General features: G+C 45.1%; 1 protein-coding gene across 5 annotated transcripts in view; it reads right to left on the reverse strand.

The window, feature by feature from the left end:
- The window catches only part of WBP1L (WW domain binding protein 1 like), a 60,522-nt gene extending 42,103 nt beyond the window's left edge, over nucleotides 1-18,419 (reverse strand). For 3 of the 5 annotated variants that reach the window (XM_085064946.1, XM_085064945.1, XM_085064944.1), the window contains exon 1: nucleotides 18,281-18,395. Coding sequence is in view for 2 of the 5 variants with exons in the window: in XM_085064941.1 (XP_084921067.1) it covers nucleotides 18,281-18,367 (87 nt within the window). In the remaining 3 variants the exon portion in view is untranslated. Of the gene's footprint in view, nucleotides 1-11,348; nucleotides 11,460-18,280 lie in introns of all 5 variants that reach the window. The other 2 variants (XM_085064942.1, XM_085064941.1) reach the window with 2 other exon arrangements.
- Between the last annotated feature and the right edge of the window lie 3,162 nt (nucleotides 18,420-21,581).

Consider the following 21,581-nt stretch of genomic DNA (forward strand, 5'->3'; position numbering starts at 1 on the left):
TGGTGATGATCATTTTTTAGGGTCAATCTTTGGAGAACTGTCAGTAAAAAGAAGCACGTTCCTTTTATTTACCCCTATCCTATAGCAAATATCTATATTAAAATAAATTAAAATATCAAGACAACTCCATTTTCTTTTATTCTTCCACAGTAACAAGGAGACTGAAAGTATAATTCTCTCTTTCTGTAAAGGAGGATTTCATTGTTAACTATAGTAAGCAAACACCAGATTTAAATTTTCCCTTGCAACTTGCCAATGTTCTCATGACTCAGCTTAAAAAAAAAAGTTTTCTTTGCACTTCAATATTTTTCCTCTTTTGGTCTCCAGCAAAAAGATGGATGATAATTTAGAGAGATTCCTAGCCATGCGTAATTTCTGGCTGGTATCAGTTACAAGCCAAAAAGCAATCAGAGATTTAAAATACTGGCAGAAATAGTTTAGCAGTTGGTATTCCTTTGCTGAGGCAGAACTTCAATACTGCCTTTATAAAATCAGCATCAAAAGAGACACAGAAATGTGTACTCAATGCTTCTGACATACATTGCCAACAGCCCCTGAGATAACCAGCAAAATGGTAGCAGTAAGTGGCATTAGGATTGAAAATTAATGATCTCAATCCTCCCAAAGTGCCAAGAACTCAGACCTTCACATGACTGAAGACTCTTTACAGAGTAAACATGCATGAAAACATGTACTTCAGATTCACAGGACCGGAACCGTCGTAACAAAGTGCCACAGTGATAACTCAAGTTCTATGGGCAATTTTTTTTTCATGCCATTAAATGTCTAATTTTTCTGTCTTCACACCTCACAACCCACTTTTTGTACCTCAAAATACTGACGAAAGTCACCAGTGATCTCCCATGGCACGAGATACATGGGAACTTAAGCAACAGCCTTTGGGGTGGGGAAGCCAGCTCAGTTCCTGATTTCTCAACTCAGGAGCACACTGAGAACAAAGAAAAGAACACTTGTACCAGCTTTCACATCTCTCTTCTTCACATCTTGACATCTCTGCTAACAGATTCTAACAACCAGGACACCAGAATTCATATTTCAGCATCTTCAGCTTCTCTCCTGAAGGACTCCAGCATTGATTCCTGATAATGCTGCCAGGCTGGTCTGTGAAACAAGCCAGAGAGTGCTCAAGAAACATTCAGGAAAAGGCTGGCAGGTAAGAGGTGGCTGCAGGCAGATCCCCCACCACGCAAGAGGTCAGCCCCTGACTGCAGGGATTCAGAAGGCTTTCCATATCCCAATACATCTCAAAGAGACTGCAAGGATTTCCCAACTTTAGAATAACAACTCGACAAGGAGGAATGGTGAAGCTGCAAAAGCCAGTGTGGCTGAACTGAATCATTCAAGCTCTCTGCAGCCTGGGCAAGGTAAAGTCCAATGTTACCATGGGTACCAGATGTTACTCTCCAGTCAAGTCTATGCTTCTTTCTGACCAGAAACCTGAGTTTAGAGGTCAGATTTAGCAGTGCATCTTTGTACAACAATTCTGACATGAATATTAGAAGAAACAAAGAAAGAAAGAAAGAAAGAAAACAAAAAGCCAACCAACCAACCACCACCCTTTGAAGAGCAGCTGCCTGGAAGAATTTCAGAAATACTTTGTCCAAAATTGTTTCAGTTGCCATTTAAAACACTCTCCCATTGCATTTCCAATTTTAAAATCTCTTTGCCTCCAAAGTCTGTGACCTCCTGTATTTTATTCAAAGGCTCTTAAAATTTAAAAGTCATAGAAAAGCATTCCAAAAATACCAGACTAAATGCATCCATTTCTCTGCAACCTTTATTCCTTCTAAAGCTCCATGTGTGCTGACAAACATCTATAGATACCAATGCAAGAAAAACAGAATTTTGTGCTATAGAAAGGACTGCTTCTAGTCTTTATTTTTCACTTGAACCATAATTTTGAATAGCAAATGCTCCAATTTTAGTTTAAGCAAGCAAAAATAAATCTTGATGAAAGGCATTGCGGGTATAAAAATGCCCATTGGACTAGATTTGAACTGGTGACCTAATGATGTGACACTCAGTAGTTCTTTAACAGTGATCACAGAGATTTGTGCCAGCAAATACTTAAATCCCAAGAGATGATAGTTCCTTGGGAAGAAATGAAATCTTCAGAAGTAAGACTCTACATTTGTGCTATTTTAACAAGCAAGAAAACACAAATAACAGTCACCTGATTCCTATGGGTTTCTAGAAGATCCCTGTATTACAAGTACACAACACATGAGTTTGTACCAAAAGCCAGTACTTGCAAAGCTCAGCATTCACTACTAGACAGGGGTAAACAGAGCAAGTCCCAAGAGTCTGTGTCATGGCTTTAGGAATTTACTGAAAATTAAGACACATTTTGTGTCAAAATGCACAAACAGCTCCACTTTGAGACAACTTACTAGAAACTAAAGTTTTCACTATCTGTTCAACTGCATCATGCACGTAATATAGAGCCTGGCATCATAATATCTACGCTACCAGAACTGTAGAGACTCTCTGCAATCCAGGAGCCTTGCATCAATACCCTGGTACTATGGTAGTGCAGGTAGGTGCAGGTCCCAGTGAAGCAAGCACATGCTTCTCACCTGCATTCTGAGGCGTCAGCTGAAGGCAGCTATCAACTTCCTCTTGAAGAGCATTCTCTGATATTTTATTTGGTTGTAAAAATTTCACAATGGTACATCTGCCAGCAAGGCAGATACAGCTAAAAGCATGATTAACAATTCCCAGCAGAGGGCAGATCCTTCTTAACGTTTTCCAAAAAGTATTGCATATATGCAGGTGCTCCATTTAATTGGAGAATCTCCAAAGACATCTCCTGATCACAGCAATATCTTTAATCTCCCTGGGGAAAAATAATACTCCCATCAACACCTATCAGCCCCTCTTCCCACCACATAAGCAAACTCAACAACAAGTGTGACCAATCCTACAAAAGGCTCTTGAGAAGAAGCATCTGTACACACAGCGATCTGCCTGCCGGGGGATGAAAGTCCTTTGCTTGGGTTTGGTTTGGAACTACAGATGTACTTCAGCTGCCCTACACTCATTCAGCCACACCAAATATACCAGCCAAAACTGTTAGGCCATCTGCATGAAGACAGTCATGTTCTCCAGTTGGCATCCAGGAGGTGTGCAATTTTGGACTTGCCAAGTAAAGGTACTTACCGTAGGTAATTTTTACAATATTGCACATAGCATTAAAATAGCTTCAAGAAAGGAAAGAAAAATATAAATTACAAAGGCAGGCGATAAATCTTCCAAAAGCATTCAAAAAGATCAGAGTAAAAGCTTGTAAGGGTAAGCAACCTGATTTCATAAACATGCTTCTGATTAACCCTTTTACAGCTTCAAAAAGATACAATCTTTGTTATTCCTAAGCACATCTGCCAAAGCTTGCCAAGGAAAGCGTGAGCAAGCAGCTTCAAAGGCAGGATGACGTACCTATAGCAGTAAACCCTAATCCTTGCAGAGGAAACCACGCAACTGAACTTAGTCATAGAGAATGGGATTAGAAATTCTAAAACAAAACAAGGCGTTGAAGGAATTAGCAATCATCCCAAAATCATGTTGAAAATATTGAGCAACATTTAAATAACAACTTTTGTCAGGGTTGATAAAAAGGAGAGTAAAACTAACATCTTGCACAGGAAACTTTAGTGGATGGGGACAGGAACAGGATATGTGTCAGCCTAAAACCTTACACACTGGATGGTAACTTGGCAAAGAGCAGAGAACACCACAGCCATCACCCCTAGAAATTCAAGCGCATGTACCCCTAGAAAAAGGTTTCTGTGATTTGACCATAGGAAACATGGCATGGATGGAAGCAGACAGCGCTCTGGCGATCAAGGCGATCTCTCATGTGCAGGGGAAGAGGGAGAGTCTGTGGTAGGCGATTTGAGAAGTACAGCATTATTCTTTCCCCAGTTCATACTGTCATGCAAACTCATGTATACAAGAATGTTGCAACTGCTCAAATGATCATCTCCACTAGCGTCACACACATGGCAGAAATGCAGAGGTCAGGATTTCTGAGGCATTTCCCCAAGGAGATAGTTAATGTGACTTTCTGAAGTTCCCCACGTTTCTTGCACTGGAACTTCCTGGACAACTGTGTTGCATATTTTCCAATGCCCGGATCTAACCCAAATTACATGTTTACACAACCCACGTGAAATTTAGGTTTTGATCAATGTGTGTTTTCATTTTTGGACAAGAGCTGATTTTCTAACTTAAGACAATCTTTCTAAAATAAACCATGTCTGCACATTGGGTCAGGATGCCTGGAGAGATCCTAAAACAACAATTAGTTTAAGTGAGCCTCCCTGGCCTTCTCACTGCCAAGCAAGCTTCATTAGCAAGTACCAAGTATTCAAATCCTGATCGCTTCAAGAGATAAAATAGAGAACACAAAGACTTGCTTCAGGAAAAGGAAGGCAGTGGAATAAAGTAGACGAGCAAGGAGAGAAGATACTAGCTTTGAGAAAAAAAGGCAACCATCATGATCTAAATGCTGATTAAATCTGCTCCCAATCAATATAAAATGAATGTGACCATAAGGCACAAGTCCAGTCTAGCAACGGAGAGCATATTTCCCCTTTGATCATTCCTTGGTGTCAATGGAAACCCACTGGGGCTTGAAGAGATACCAAGTCACTGAGAGATGAATATCTAACTTAGCACACAGAAGGTGAATGGAAGTAAATTCGAGTTTCCACCCTACATCCTCACGCCCAGGACTATCACTTCCATTTAATGAAGTCAGAGTACTCAGATTTCAGCCACCTGCCCTTGCTTTCTCTCTTCACAGTCATCAGTCTCTTCTCTCCTAGATATCAAGCTTTTCTTTCCTTTGAAAGGCCTCCAATGCCTCCCTCTCTCCAAAGTGAAAAGAAAACAGGACAAGACAGATATCAGGTACCACAGGTTACATGCAGTTCTGCTAGTTCTTCATGCCAAGCAGTACAGCACATGGCTGTCCAAATTCAGGGCAAGAGCAGAATGACCGTGTTACCTTTCATTTACGACTAACACTGCCAGGTGAGTCTTTTCTCCCTTGCAGTCTCACAGATCCCAGCAGAGCTCTGCAGAAGGGTGACCTTGCAGCAACATCCAACGGTACAATAGTAAGAACAACTGGGAACCTGGTAGTTCCCAAACCAAAAGCTGTGGAAGCTTTGAGTGGAGGAGTTTGCAAACTGTTTATGTAGAGTCTCTGCAGGGAAAGCACAGAGACATTTAAGGATCACCCTGCACAGACCCCCTGAAACCTCAAAGGTAACCAGACCTGCACATGAACCCAGGAGAACTATGGGAAAACTCAGCTGCCTCCAGTAGGAGTATCCCAATCAACTAGCAGAGCCTCTTTGCTATACCTAGACAAAAAAATAAAAGAAAGTGAAGATAGAACATTTCACACTTTGTTCAGTCTCTTGGAAGATGAAAGCAAAGAAGGGATTTTTTTTAAGTACTTGCTTAGAAGTTAAGGGGGAAAGTACAACTCTTTCTTCTGTATTTTCTTTTTTCTTCCATATTTAGGCCAAGACTTTTGCAGTATTTCCACTGTTGCGAAACAGAACACAGAAGAAAACAAATCTACTTTGACTACACAGAAGTGCCAACCAGAAAATAAGCCACAAAAGCTTGTATAAATACATACACATCCCGAAAACCAGATGTACCTATCAAAGCATTGTTTAAAGTTTGTCTGAGTTGAGAGTCTAACTGAACTCTCTGTCCTTGTTGCTAAGAACAATTTCACTCAAAATAATAACCAGGATTCCAACCAAGTAAGAAATAATGAACTTGGGTTTAATTGGTTTGCGAGAAACCCAATTTGCAAATGCTATCCTTAGCCAGCTATTGAATATACAAGTTGACTGAGCCCAGAAGGCACTGTGATGAGTGACTTAAGTGGAGGCACCCTACACCCACCAACATTCCTACTGAATGAATGTGAAATCGGCAAGAATTGCTTTTATTTATCTTACTAAAAGCGTTTCTTGGAAGGGCTGGAAAAATTTATTTCAGATGGATTTTTCAGCTGAGAACAAAGTTGTATTTATTATAATTATGCACTCTCCAGTGTGGCCTGCCTTGCTGAGAAAGAACATTAAATTCAGCTGTGCACGAACTCACGGAAGTGACCTTTTGAATGAAAATGCTGCAGCAAGAGACTTGCAGACCATTCTCACTAAATAATAACCTACTGTCTGCAACTTGCAGATTAGTGTTCAGACAACTGATTTCAGCTGCTACTTACACAGGCACAAGTCCACATGAGGTCAATCAGCTGAGAATAAATCGTGTGTGCTGCAGAATACAATATGGAGAACTGTACTTGGTTTCCAGTCCAGTATGGGTTTATGAACTTTTATTAACCACCATGTAGCAGCATAACATTGCAAGGCACTTTAAAGAGGTCTTTTCTGCAGGACACCCAACATTGTATTTACATAAGAGGATCAAAGGTGTTATTGGCACAAACTGAACAAGCTCTTACTTTAATGAGAGCAACAAATGCAAGGATGAACACCCACCACCCACACAGAAATAGCCTGCTCCCTCTTTGCAGAAGGACAAGGATTATCTGAAAGGCTTCTGCTCCATGGAAAGCCCAAACACCTGAGGAGAAGACAGGTTAGCACTAAAGAATTACCAAGTCAAACTACAAGGTTCATTTCACCACCTAAATGAAAGGTGAAATGTAAAATAGAAAGAGTGCAAGACACGTGCTTGTTTGAAAATTAAGGATGTCTTTTCTGTGTGCACATATAAAATTAGACACATCAGATGATCTTACTCTTTGCAGAAAGGTTGAGTATCTCATCCTGTAAAGAACTTAAAACAGATGTCTGAGCCTTCCCAGCAGCTGGGTTGCTGGGTAGTCAAATTCCCAGTGCCAAAGAAAGCAGGGCAATCTTTCGTGATGACGTCCATGACATCTCACGGGCAATTGGAAGTCATTCCTGCCTGCCCAGCCCAAGAGCATCCCGTAATGATCAGGACCTGCTGGCAACCTGCTCCAGGCTCCCTCTCCCTTTCTTTCTCCAAGGTTTGCATGGCAGGCTCTCATGATTCATGGCCATCTGAAGATTTTGGTATGCAGTTCAAAGCCCTAGAAAAGAGACTACCCTGTACTAAGCATCCAGAAGCCAAAGTGCAGCTGTAAAAACAGTTTGCGCTGCCAGTCTGGGTTCTGCACTCCCTTCTCAGATTCTGCATCTGCACTTCAGCCAGCTTGTGCTCCTCCCACTGCTCTGCTCACTGAACCTGCTGCTTTAGTCCCCAGTCTGCATCTGTGTGCTGTTGTCTCCAAAGGGAAATAAGATACAAGAAATTCCATGTCTTGACTTTTCTACAGAACCACAATTAACTGAGCTGCAAAGAAGGAAAAGCTTTCACTTGAACTAATTGTTTTCTGTGCAGTAAACAGAGCACATGCAATTCGTGAGAGGCACAAAAGCTCAATCCTCGTGTGTCTTCACATGTTGATTATTTACAGTAATGCTTTCCAGATAAATAGAAGAACAGCCTCCACTCAACCACAGAAGAAGCCAAGAACAATAAAACTGTATCTCAATAATTAGGTAAAGTTTGACCATAGTACTTGAGGGCATTAAAAACCTTTCAAGCAAAACCTTGCAGAAGAAAAGCAAGTGTTTCTTAGTTAACAATTAATAATTTAGACCTGAAGACTTTCATCCAGACATCCAGCTGAAGAGGAAAATTACACAGTATTTATAGAGCTGGTAGCACACAATCCCACGGTATTTTGATACAAAAAATACAGTTCATAGCATATTTGCCATTTTAATATCCCCATTGTAGATGAGAAATGTGAAATTACTTTCTTAATATCATGGGGTAAGCCAGGATCACAAGTGAAGGGTTCTTGCAAAACTACTTGTGTGTCAAAGGAAGGACTTGGGAGTATACTGGGGCTTTAAAAATATTTTTAAATAATATTTATACATTCATTCTGAAAAAAAAAAAAACCAAACCAACAACAGATAAACCAAAGAAATTTCCTACTTTTTTCCCCATTGTTTATCTTTGCACTAATCTTGAGTTAAGTAAACCAGCAAAACACTTCACCCTCGAGAGCCCTTGTGAGTGTAGCATATGCAAGATGCCTGTTGCCAGGATAGGGAAAAAGCTGACCAACACAGAAGCAGTGCAAGAGCTGTAAATGAACGAGTGAATAGGTTGAACCAGATAAAAGTAGTATGTTTAAAGACCATTTCTTTAATTAGAGACACTAGTTAAAATCATAAATAAGTTTTACCTTGCACCCTGTCCTAAAGGAAAGAGCCTCCAGAAGGATTGTTGGCAGGCAGTGCCGATACGAGACAAGAGCTACTGATAATAAGAACTCTCAGCACAAGAATACAAATAAACAAAATCTAGGGTCACTCATTTCAGAATCTGTCCCAGCTTGTGAAGTGCCACTAGAACTTAAGGTTTCCAGAACTGTAAAATTAACTTTTTTTGTGTAATGATAATGGCTACATCAACAGCAGCAGCTGAGCCAGCCTGCAGATTACACTCACGCAAGGTACCCAGCATCATAGACACAAATATACCTTCCATTTGTTTGGTTCCAAAAGATCAAGATGCAAGGGGCACACACCACCCAGCCAAGTCACCATGAGCATCTTGTCTAGTGCTGCTTTCCTCCCCTGAAGACCTCTACATTTTCCAGCCAAAGCCAAAATGTTCACTGCTTACATATGCAGATTTAGTGTTTTATTAGGACACACTGAATGTATTTATTCCTTTGGTTGTACTTCTAAAATCTTTTAGAGCAGGATCACAGCAAGAAGAGATTTTATTACATACTGTAAGATAATATAACACGGACAAGAAACCATCACTGTCACTCTTTGTGTTTCCCAAAGTTTACCTGCTCAGTTAAACGCTGTGAAAAAAGGAGATTAGTCTGAGCCTCATCCACACCAGGAATTCAGCAAGCCCTTACATTTCATACCAGCCTGAAGTTACATGCCAGCAAAAGTGAAACAAGGCAGCAACAGATTTGTCTGGCCCTTAAACTAAAGTTTTCCCGGCACAATGCTTTCTCAATAAATATATATATCATGCTGAAAATAAAGGAGGACTGGTTCTTCAGCTAGTCCATCTAGAGAAAGCAGACTGCAAGTTTCAGAACATGCAATGATTGCTCCAGACCTCCTGAATTCATCTTTGGCATGATGATCCTTGGACTTTGCAGTCAAAGGATGGGCCTAAGACCACAAAAGGGATCTGATGAGAAAAACCTCCCAGCTCTTGTTTCGACAACCTAACCACTGGTTTAGTATGATCATGGACTCTGGAAAGTAGATATAAAAGGACAGAGCAGAAAAGCAAAAAACTCAGTAAAAACAATGAGCCACAAACATGAGAGTGATATTAATAGGCAAGTATGTGAGATGCAAAAACTCCTAGTGAGATGGATAGGAAAAAAGAGCAAAACCATGAGACAAAAAGAAAACAATACAGCTAGGAAAAAAGTAGAGGAAAATAAGAGCCCTTATTTTTGACACAGCGATTTTAGACAGGCTCTGTTGGAGTCCAAGTGCTAAGTGTCAGTAAACAGAGACAATCAGCAATGACAGATGTCTGCAAGCCTGTTTTATCTAAGCTGCAGATCACAGGAGGTTGGAGAGTCAAATGCAAGCTGTTTGTGAAGTTTGCATCTTCTAAAAAGACAGAAGTCAAAACGACAAGGTAATTTGAAGACAACACAACACAGGCACAACCCTCCTCCTCCTCCTCTTCAGCATTCACTGTTTGAAAAGCAATCTGAAAATGAACAAATGAGACAACCACTAAGAAATTCATGACAGGAGGAATTCATCACGCAGGAGACCCAGACATGAGTCATGACTTTCACATGCATTCAGGTAGTTTTGTAACATGCTGTCCCAGCAGAGTAGAGACCTTTCAGATCACGTATGAAGAAAAGTCATTCCTCCCCCCAAGAAGAGAGGCAAGTTTGGTAATTATACAGTTACAATTTATACACAGGATGTGATGAAGTCAGCCCAGGATTAAATCAGCTCAGTGTCATGGCCTTGAAGACACTGCCTTCTTCAAAGGCTTTGTTCAGTGTTTACAACACCCCTGTACTATGCCCACCACCTCCTCCAGCCCTTCCCTTACCTCCTGGCTCATTCTGATCTCAGCCCCTATTTAACCCTTTCATTCCACACGAGTCACTCCTAATTCTTGTTTAGCTCAGCTCTAAAAGGTGTTTTTACAGAATGCTAACTCTGTGGGATGGATTTTCTGCCCACCACGAGTGGGATGGCTGTCACAGGGGATAATTTATGCAACAGGATGGCCTGATCTTCTGCTGGAGGCAAAAGACATGCAGTTCCTGTGGGTTCCTGATGGCAGTCATCCACCACCTGGGATTTAAAGAGGACCCCAGAGAAAGAGGTTTCTAAAAAACCAAGCAACTACTGATACAGTGTAAACAAATAAAAAGCTTATTACAAAGAGTGAGGAACACAGAATGTGGCAAAGGAGAGGACTTGTGCATATTTTGCACTCTTTCTGTATCAGGCGTCTGGTGTGGCTGCCACAATTACACTGTTGTTTGACTGGCAGCATTATCACAGACTGTCTTGATTATGAGCTCTGATTCCACAAAAAGTTAAAAAAAAAAATGGTCTCTTGTGGACAACAGTACTTGGTGGTCAGCCGGTCACATCTATGTGCTGGGACACAAGAGGAAAGAGTGAATCAGTTCTGCTCACTAAAAAGCCTCTGCACTGTCTGCAGGCAAGTCATTAATGGTCAAGTGTCTTCCCTGCTTCCAAAGGAACACTTGACACCTTTTATGCAGGGAAAGCTCAAGATAGCTCGTGAGATTCCTGGCAAAACACACTTTTCATAGCTGTTTCTACAGATTATCAACCTTTTCACCTTTAATTTGCTCTTCAGCCAGCAAGAGGCAAAAAGAAAAATAAAAGCAGCTCTGTATCCACTGGAGCTCCATAAACCTGACCTCCCATCAGTGTGTTCCACAAGGCTGACTGACTTAGCAGGCTCATGAACTCTGAGCTCTAGCTGAGGTAGGGCATATATCAATTCAGTCAACCTAACTCACAAATTTTGCAGTGTTAATAAGCTCACAAATGTAGCTTCTCACTCCGTGATTCCCTGCTTGTTGGAGTTTTTAAGGTGTCTCTATGCCTATCTGTTTTCAGGAATTTTGTTGAAGTTTTATGTATCTTTGAGGTACCTTCCTATCAAATTTCATTCAAGTCGGTCAGTAGCTTCAAAATGGATGGGGAGACAGACACTGATAACTACATGAAGCTCACCTTCTTCTGTGAACTATCTTCTTTCATTAACAAAGCCATTTTCTGCTCAAGTCACTCTCTCTCCCTCTCCAGGACATTTAGCAAATCAGTATCTTGACAAGCTCCCTCAGCCTGAAGTAGAGCCAAGATAGGGTTAGTTTCTGCTTTTCCCATGTTCCCTCCCAGATCTCAAAAATAAACCCTCACAAACAACAAAACAAACAAAAAAACCCCAAACCAAAACACAAAAAACCAAACCCAAACAAAACAACAAACCCCGTGGACCTCTGCTCTTGAGTTGCCTCTGAAATTTTTATTACCGCTTTGCACACACCAAAACTAGAGATGAAATAAAAACACATCTCCACTAGAACTAACAAACTTCCACCTCATAGTAATGGAGAAGATTAAAGAGGAAAGAAGGAAGATTCCTCTTACTGCTAGCACATCTTTCCTTTCTTGAGGTTCACTCTTTCCTCTGCTAGTCCTAAAGACTGCAGTCAGGAACATAAGGTCTTGATCCTCTATGAGAAAAGAAAGGTCCCCGTTGTCTCTTATTCCCTAAACCCAGTGCCCTGCAGTTTGTCAGTCCTGGTAGCTGCTTGCCATACCCACTTGCACCTCTGCAACCCACTGTCAGCAAGATGCCATTTAAAATGCTGCTGGCCAAAGCTCTGTCCCCTGGCGATCTGCTCTCAGTTACTCGCTCGCAAGCCTCCAGCGCACTGTCAGTGGCTGGATTTGGTTTACAATGTGCCAGCATAAAAGTGCTTGGGAAGAAGGAATAGTCAGAAAACTGCATCTAAATCTCCTACACAACCCATTTCTCATGTCCGTTTTTTGTCTGACCAGTTTGGACCAACCTCAGGTGATGCCAGGTGGATGGATGGCTCAGCAGAGAAGGCCTGCAAATAAGCAGCACCACAAGCTGCCTCCACACAAAATGAAGTCTCTCCCTTCTATTTGCAGGTGTTGTTCAGGGCACAGCATGCCAGGGAGCATTGGCCAAATTGGCATTAAATGGTTTGTCCTGCTGCATCAGTCTGCCACCATCACCTACCTCACTTTGCACCTAGCAAAGCCCTGCATATAAACTGCTCCACGACCGTTTCAGAAGCTGTTGCACAGACCACAGCCATCATCTAAAAATAATACTGGAGGTGGTGATCCCACTGATAATCACATCATTAGAGAAGAATCAAGTTTCTCTTCATCCAAGCAGATAAACAGCAGGTCTCTGCAGCACCTTGAGCCTTCCTTTGCAGTCAAACTATATCTGCTGCTGATGAAATAATGGAAAAAGCTTCATTTGTGACTGCCACACCAACACACTTCTTTTAACAAGCAAGGTAGGGGCATGCAATTCCTGCTTGGCAAGCCTGTCCTCTCCAGCCAGCTTTTATTTCAGGCATGTTTGTTATGTGCATTGTTCACAGGCTCAGCCACACAATCACCTGTCAGAGCTCTGTTGCCACAGCACCCAGGTGTTGGCATCTCAAAATGTCTCTTCTTAGCGGTGGGCCTTCTAATCACACAAGACAGCAGGGCAAAGTAGGGACCCATCTTCACTTTCAGCATCTCTCAATGAACTCAATGGACTCAATAAAGAATACTATCCCTCACCCTGTGCTCTTTTCCTTCTGACTCAGAAGCACAGACCAAAACCGGCACATTCAGGCTGTCCTGCAATGCACAATGAGCATCTCTGCCCTGCCATGACTAACAGCCCTTCCAAGATTGTCACCAGCCCAGCTTCGAGGCAGCTTTTGAGATCTCTGACACGCTGAATCCTTTCCCTCATGTTGCAAAAACACCAGCACAGTTTGCCTGGTTCTCCTGGATTCATGAACACCCTGAAACAAACACAAGACAGAACTATGTAGAGCCATAAAGTCACTGGTTAAATGTATTAATAAGCTCAGAGGATTCCTATGCAGCTAACCAGAAAGGGCAAATTCTTACCCTGTAAAGCAGGGCAGCTCAGATCAGAGGAATGTCCCCAAACCTGGTACCAAGTACATGTTGTCAGGAGACAGAACAAAAGGCCACGTGCAGCTCGGCATTACTGCAACTGCAGGACATGCCTGACAAGGAGACCTTTGAATAGGCACAGCCACAACCACAGGGCACATCAGAGACAGCACTGCATGGAGAAGTAGGCCAGAGGATCATTAGCCCAACAATAGCTTTTTGCCACAAGCTAATGTCTGTTCAATCCTGCCAATCCTCCCAATGTGACTTAAAGGGGGGAAAAAAAGGCAAAAAGAAAAGGTAGGCGGTTTACATTTACTAAATATATTGCCCATTCCCTCAGAGGATGGCCATATGGAGAATTATAAAGAAACACAAACTATTACCAACATTAGTGCCTTTCTAGTGCCACAGAAAGATGAACATTAACATAACACTAGGTTAATACAGGCTGACAGAGCCCTATAAAAGAGCACAGTTTCCACTTTTGCCAGCAGAAAAACAGCTGTTGAAGATGCTTAGGGGAGCAGCACTTCTAGGAATCAAAGTGAGGGTTCAGTGGGTCTTACAGCCAAGGCTGAGCAACTGCTGTTGAAATGTGGCCAAACACTGAGCACGTCCATCCTCTGGCCTCCCTAGCAGGGCCGATGGCAGGATCACTACTTTGGGCAGGATCCCTGCTGCCCAGTAGCACCTCACACAGCGGAGTCACTGCTCAGGGACAGTTGGTACTGGATGCTCCCACTAGCCAGATGTGGCTGACCTGGCCCAACAGGCTGGGAGGATAGAAAAATCCCCAACCATAACAAAACAACTCTGGGAAATGGAACTTTCCAAGTTCCTTTCCAGGACATCAGTTGCCTAAATTCATTCTTAAAGAGGTGTTGTAATTTTGTTAACTAATATTTGCAGGGTGGCAGTAAAGTTCTCAGAAAGGCAACGATGGGTGTCAGTCACAGAGATGTTTTGACTCTGCTGAAGAAAACAGCCACTCTCCTTCCCAGGGTTCACTGGACATATTCAGACCAGGCTTTCCATCTGCTGCCCAGCTGCAGAGATGCAAGGAGAAATTCTTATAGCATTGTGTGTAGTCATGAGTGCAACTCACAAACAACGTTTAATCAGCAAGAAAGAGTGCTATACAGATGAGACACTGGAGTTCACGGTGGTATAATCACCACAGAAAGTGCAGTCCTTAACCCAGCCTGCAGTTATTCAGAGGTTCCTCTTCTGAGCAAGTACACCACGTACTTTGATCTCTGCTGCCTCCTGCCAAAATTGTGGAAATTAGCAAGCCAAAAAACCAAGAGCCACAGACAAAGACATAGCAGACAAAATACATCCTATGGTTACAGAAGCAGCTCCCCTCCTGAACAAACCTGACGAATTTCAGGAGACACGCATGCAGTTATAACTAATTACCTTTACCTTAATAAAAAAAATGTTTTACATTTACAGATGAGGAGCTACTGTTACATTGGAATTGAAACTCTGCTGTTCAGTTCACGAACTGCCTGAAGTGATGCTCTGATAGGGCCTAAATCCAGCCAAACTCTTGGATGAAGCATGGTAACTCCACATTGGTGCAACCAGAGCTGTGGTCACAGCCTTGGACAGAAACTCTGTAGTACAGGGGTGTTAGCCACAGTGACAGTCATGCAGAGTTATTCCTGAAAGCAAGGATCTGTCCTCTTTTGTCACATATGATGAATCATGCCTCAAGTCTCAGTGCTTCAGTGAACTTTTTAATTTGGGATGAAATCGGTCTTTAAGAGGAACATGCTTCTGCCAGAGTTTGGCTCAAAACCACCTTATTAGAGAAAGACAGATTCCACAGACTTGTCACATAGTTAACATTCACTTAAAGCTCTTGTTTTTAAAGAAAACAAAAGTTGAGAAAACTATGTGATAATTAAGCTGCAGGCGTGGGAAGCAGAGAGATAGTGGAGATGGTCAAATAACCTTTATTCTGCCCTGTGGAGACAAACTACAATAGAAAAAATGATTAATGTTTGAAGTTTTTAATTACAAATTTTATCCAGTTCATTTTAAAATATATTAATTTCTTATTTCCTTCTCTGAGAGGGAGCACACAGCTAAGGTGCGCTGCTAAGGCTACACTTCTACAGCTGCTACTGAACATGACTAGATTTCTTCTTCCTGTGATGTTTATCCTGATTTTATTACAACATAATTGGAATACTTTTGTCTGTAATCTATTAATAAATGCTTCCACTCGAGTTAACAGAGTTGTGCTCTGATTAGAAGTGAAACTGCAATGACCAGTCATGGAGACAGATAAATGTGGACACAGGACAGAAGATAATACCATTTGTCATCATGAAGTTCATCATTTTCTCCTCCATCCACCTCAGTTAAAAGAAAGGTCTTTGACAATCCTGGGCAGCCTGGACTTACTTTAACCTGAAAAATCAGACCCTCCTGCAGAGCACAGTGTGTTCTCCTGAATGTTTGTTCAGTGCTAGGCAGTACAGCTCCACCTCCTGAATTATTTAAAGGACACATTTCTTGCAGCCCAGCCTTAGACCACCGGGTCTGTGATAGGGTTCTTCCAGGTGAGGAGGCAGAGGCCCTGAGCAAGAAGCTCTCCCTGACAGCAGAAGCAATCAGGACATAGCAAATGTCTGCAAGGTACTTGGAAGTAGGCAGCAGTCACCAGAGGCAGCAAGGGCAACAGCACTCTGGAAAGGACAAGAGACAAATGCTGTCAGGGTTTGAGGCAGAAACACAGGAACGTTTGGTGCAGAGATCTTCCAAGTCCAGCACTGCCCCGTTGCAGGTCTTCTCTATGAACCCATTGGCTCTGAGGAAATCGGGCTCTAAGGCAACACCAAAGCAGATGAAATTTTGTTACATGCTCATTTCTCAAGATCCTACATTACCACTCTCAGTTTTGAGTGGGCAGCTGTCAATCTCTAGTGTGCAGTGAGATAATACCAGCCTTTTGACAGACAGGGTATATATTTAAGATCTAAAATAAGCTGTGAGAGTTTTATATAGACAAACTATGGAAAGGAAATGAGTAAAAGATGCATCCCTATCCAAGTGCTCTTAAAGAAAACGTAGGCAGCCAAAGCTGTTCTCCCCCACTCTCATGTATTGTACCACTCAAGACATATTATTTTAAGATTATTTCTGGTGCACTGACTGAAGATTATATCCACAAGTCACAAATGCCACTATTCCACATGCAATCCAACTGCACGATTGCTTCCACGCCCTCCTCCTTTTTCCTTTCCTCGTTTTCTACTTCCTATTCCTTTAACTAATGTCTAAACTGTCTGAAGCAGGGAGCATCTTGCAGAGTCTTCAGAGCAGGTATGACTTTTTTTCACCATGTATTGGGTTGAAGAGACTCACAGCTACCATACAGATAATCCTACTACCTGACTAGCGCTCACAGCTGGAATACCACAACAACCAGAAGGCAAAACGGTTCGGAGATGTGCTTGTTTACATTTAGTTTATGCACCTCAGCCTGCAGGTGAAATGGAGCAAGCACCAGGACTTCCATCTGTTAAAGGCAGTTGAGACAATGTGGAAAACACACAGTTCAACACAATCCTGCATCTGGCTCCCTAGGGCAGCAACAGCCAAGCTTTAGCCTCAGTGTGGCTGAAAGGGATTTGGCATGGCACTACCAACAGGGAATTACACAGCTTTTAAAGTAGATCTAGTGCTCTCAACACCTCGGGAAGAAAAATAGAATTCAAAAGAGGAACATTATCTGTAAACATAGACAAACTCCTCACCTCCTCCTTCTGCAGAAGTACTGAGAAGTATTTTAGTGGACCCCTTCTAGAAGGACACATCCATCTGCATCTGTACATTAAGCACAATGCACCCCATGGTACCTGTGACCTACTGGCACAGATCAGCATCTCACCATCTCTCACCTTCAACAAACACAAAGTGCAATTTGTACCTTATACAGAATACACCATATCAAATCAGAAGTCATCATACTCCATCCATCCATGTTCTACATGGGGTGAAAAAGACATTTTGACTCCATGAACCATAAGATCCAGGTTGTACACAGGTTGCTTGGCCAGGTGCAGTCCTCATCGAGTGTCACTGAACATACACATCAAGGTGGGAGAAGTTATAGGTGTCTACACTCGAGACCACCACTGGAGATGCGAACAGTACATATTGCAGCATAGACAGGAAACATAGAGTAAAGAGATGAAAAAGAGGGAGCCAACTTCATTAAAACTCTTTCCAAGCATGACAAAGGTAGCAAGCGGGCGGTCAGAGCCTACAAAGACAAGGCCTAGTTCCCCTCATCTCAGTTGAAGATCTCTCTCTCTCTTCCTTCCCGCTGGCCGCAGGTTTGTGCCGAACCTCATCTCCGCTGTTCCTGCCACGGGGAGACCAGCTCATCTGTCCTGGGCAGCACCACACAAGTCTCACTTTCCTGCTGACCCGCGTCCTCCGGCCAGCTGCCCCACTGCCACCCTCCAGCTTACTCCAAACCTCCTTCAGCCCTGTCCCCTCACAGGTCACCTTGCTCCCTGTCACCAAAAGACACCTGCACCTCCACCCACAGGCCCCCGCGCACCTGCCAGCTCCAGCCTCCTACCCTCACTACAGCCACCTTTCCCTCGGTGTCCAGTCAAACACCCTTCTCTCCAGTCCTGCAGCCACCGTGCCGCACAAAGCCCCTGCAAGCGGCACTGCCACCCGTGCCTGGATCCCTACACCACTTCTCCATCTCCACGGTACACAGGCAGCCCCAGACCCAGGGCTCTGCATATCCTCCAGTTCCACTCAAGTCAAGGGGCTCCCCAAACCTGAGGCGGACCCCCAAAAGCCCATTCCCCCTGGCACCCCATGCACACCCTGCCAGTCCCGCCGGACCCCCTGCCCCAAAGGCCGGCGCAGCCCCCCGCGCTCAAAACCGCCCCCGGCCCCAGGGACGCAGCTCCCCGGCACGGCGCGACCCCAGACCCCCCTACCTGGGCGGGCTCCACGCCGGCGGGAAGCCCCTCGGGCAGGGCCTGGAGCAGCAGCAGGGCCATGGCGGCGCGGAGCCTCCTCGCCATCCCCCCCACCCCCCGCTCCCGCCTCCCCGGCCCGACTGCGGCCCGGGACGGGAGCCCAGGGGCACCCCGCGCCCGGACCCGCCTCCGGCGCTCGTCTATTGGGCGGGCGGCGCGGCTCTCGGCTCGCCATTGGCTCAGCGCGCTTAGGGCGAACCGGGAGGGGCGGGGTCGCCTCTCAGGTGCTGCCATCTTGAGTGTGGCGCAACGGGGTGGGAGTCTGCGGCCGTGCTCGGGCCGCCATGTTATGAGTGGCGGAACTGTCTGGAAAGGGGTCCGGGGACTGCCCCCCCTGCAATGGAACCCCGGGAGCACAACTGGGCACTGCGAAAAGGGGGTTCACAGGCATCTTCCTCCACAGCCACAGTCCCCCTGTGGCAGCCAGGCACTTATCCTCCATTCACCTGGTCACTCCTGGTTACCATGACCCCTGCTCAGCCTTCTCCCCAGTGCACCCACATTGCCCCGAACCCCAACAGCCCGCCCGGAGCTGGGGCACACCGGGAAGGGGAGAGGGTACTGGGATGGCAGCAGCGGTATGGCACTGGACTCAAGGTGTCCAGCAGGCAGCAATGTGTTGGTGCCAGCACCACTAGGAGACAGGAGCAGCACGGAGAAGAGGATGTCCCGCTGCAGCGTGTCCCAGTGTGTCTCCCCATAGTGATGCTGCACACACCCAGCAGGAGTGGGGGCACTGGAACGTGGCATTGATTCACAGCTCGGGAGAGACAGTCCATGTTTCAGGGGCAGTGTCAGAGGGTTTCTACACCACCGCTCCCAGGGTGCCAGACAGCCTCCGTGCTGGATTGGCATGACAAGGTTTATCGGATGCTCGGATAACGTTAAGAAAGGCTATAAAAATATAATCGATTTAGCAGCTTATCTCCTGCCCTGGCATTTTTCTACCAGGGCAGTACTTGGGCACACCTAGCCCTGCTGGATCAGCTCACCCGCCTGCTGCTGGCGTGGGCCAGCAGGCGTTCACCCATCACACCTGCACCATGCTCACTCCTCTTCTTGTGGCAGCCACATCCTGGCCTCCAACAGCCTTTGGCCAAGCCCTCCTGCTGGGACTGCCCAGCAGCCTCCCATGCCTGTCCAGCCCCTGGTCAGGCTCTGCTGCAGACCAACGTGACATCTTTGGTGTGGTTACCATCTGAAGTGAGGCTGTAAACAAGCTGGAACACTGACATTTCCGCCACACGCAGTTATTGAAGGAGCTTTATTCCTGTTCCCAGCCAGCCCTGAAATTAGAGGCGCAGCAGGGAAAAGGCATAGAGTTCACCGGAGCACAGGACAAGCCCAGATCAGGTGTGACTCATTGTCGGAGAGCAATTAACACTTGCTGCTCTTCCCAAGCGGGGATAAGTCTGGCTCTGACTCTTGGCAATGAGGTTTCCTTCCTGTTGCAATGGGAAATGGAAGCTGGGCTGGCCACAGCTTGGCAGCAACTCCTCTGCTCCCCAGTGAGACCAAGGCAGGCTGTGGAGTTACTGTGGTTTTGGGGAGGGCTGGCGGGCACTGGCTGCAGTGACCATCTCCAGAGTGATGTGAGCTGTTGGGATTACTTGAATCCTCCGGGGGAGATTCCAGCTACAACCTAGAAACCTAGAAACCCTGCTGAGCTGAACTGTCAGCTGGCATAAATCCATGTGATCTGAAGAGGGAATCCACTGCTATAAGCTCGGGGAGGGTGGGGGGAAGGTCTGTCTTGAGGATGGTTTGCTAATTCTATAAGCCCGGAGCAAGCCTCTTCCTCTGTCCATAAGCAATAAACTGCACCATGTCCTGCTCCCCAGGGCAGGGGGAGAGCTGATGCGAGATGGCAATAGCACTTCAGGGGGTCTCTGTGCTCCATTGCCCCTCCAGTACGGCTGGGGACAGCAAAAAAAGGAGTGGCCAAATGGCTGAGGCTTTGCTGCACTGGTCCCAGGCTTGCCTTTGTGTGGCTGCTGCCCCAGAATAGCTGGCCACAGAGCTCCCTGCCCTGCCAGGAGCCCCCAGAATTGCCAAGGCAGGAGGGGTGGACAGCTAGAGCACAGCTGTGATGCACAGGGGAAGGGCAGCAGGACATCATTTTACAAACATCGCCACAGTTCCAAGCATGCCAGAAGCACATTGGACCCAAACACCGCCCAGACTGCTACAGGTGCCATTCTGAAAGTCCTCAAAGCTGTTTTGGGTGCAGGACAAGAGCAGCTTGAGATAAGCAGCTTAAGAAAAGCAGAGCGCAGAGGTGTCTACTTGTGGCTTCTCCCCACTTCCAACAGAAGTAACATCTGTTTCATTTCATGTGCTTATCTATTACTTTAATTGTGCTTTAACAAGAGATCTAATAATGCCCAGGGAGCAGATATACAAGTTTGAACATGTTTTCCTACTTTCTGCTCCCCTATTAATTATTTCAGGGCGCTTTTACAGCTGTCTAGCCATAGCTACATGTGGTTGGAGACATTATCCTTTGCCTGTTGCAGCTCGGGCAGAAGCAAAGCTGCTGTGGATACAGCCTGGTGCTTAAGTACTTTTTGGGTTTGGCTGCTCTCTCTGAAGGAGCAGGGTGGTTTATGTGTCCCTACGCAGGCATGTGACTGATGTGAGAATGCTGCTGCCCCAGAGACCTGACACATCTCCCTGACTGGAGGGAGGAGCATGGATCATCCACAGGGCCATGGGGCTCTTGGAGCAGTCACATCACATGGCTTGTTAGAAACACGCTTGTCCCACTGAGGGATGTTCATCAGCAAGCAGAGAGCCTGGATGCAGCTCATTAAAAGTAGGAGCTTCAGTCCAGGACTTGGGCTCCTTTCTCCCCCAAACTAGGCTGCAGCAAACTCAAGCTTCTTTCTTTGGGGTGGAGAGGCCTCATGGCAGACCCAAGATAGCATCATGAAACACTGCCTGGCCAAGAAGATAAACATCACCCATGGGCATAGGAAGGGTCACCCAGTGTCATCCTCCCAGGCCCCACAATAGGATGTCACTGTCAGCACAGCACAATCACCTTTTGTCACATGCTTTGGGACTTTGCAGGCCCAAGAACCCCATGAGGAAGGCTGCCATTGAATGCCCAAGGGTTTGAGAGCTCATGCCATCCCATACTCTTCCTCCTTCTCCTGGCCCCTTTGCTCATCTTCACCCTGATGCCTGGTCAGTCACAAAGTCCATACCTTTCCCTGCCAAGGCAAGCATGAGACCCATGTACCAGCCCAGAGAACCA

The sequence above is a fragment of the Lichenostomus cassidix genome, chromosome 6 (assembly GCF_008360975.1).
Source record: "Lichenostomus cassidix isolate B80296 chromosome 6, HeHo_3.0, whole genome shotgun sequence".
NCBI classification, from domain to species: Eukaryota; Metazoa; Chordata; class Aves; order Passeriformes; family Meliphagidae; genus Lichenostomus; species Lichenostomus cassidix.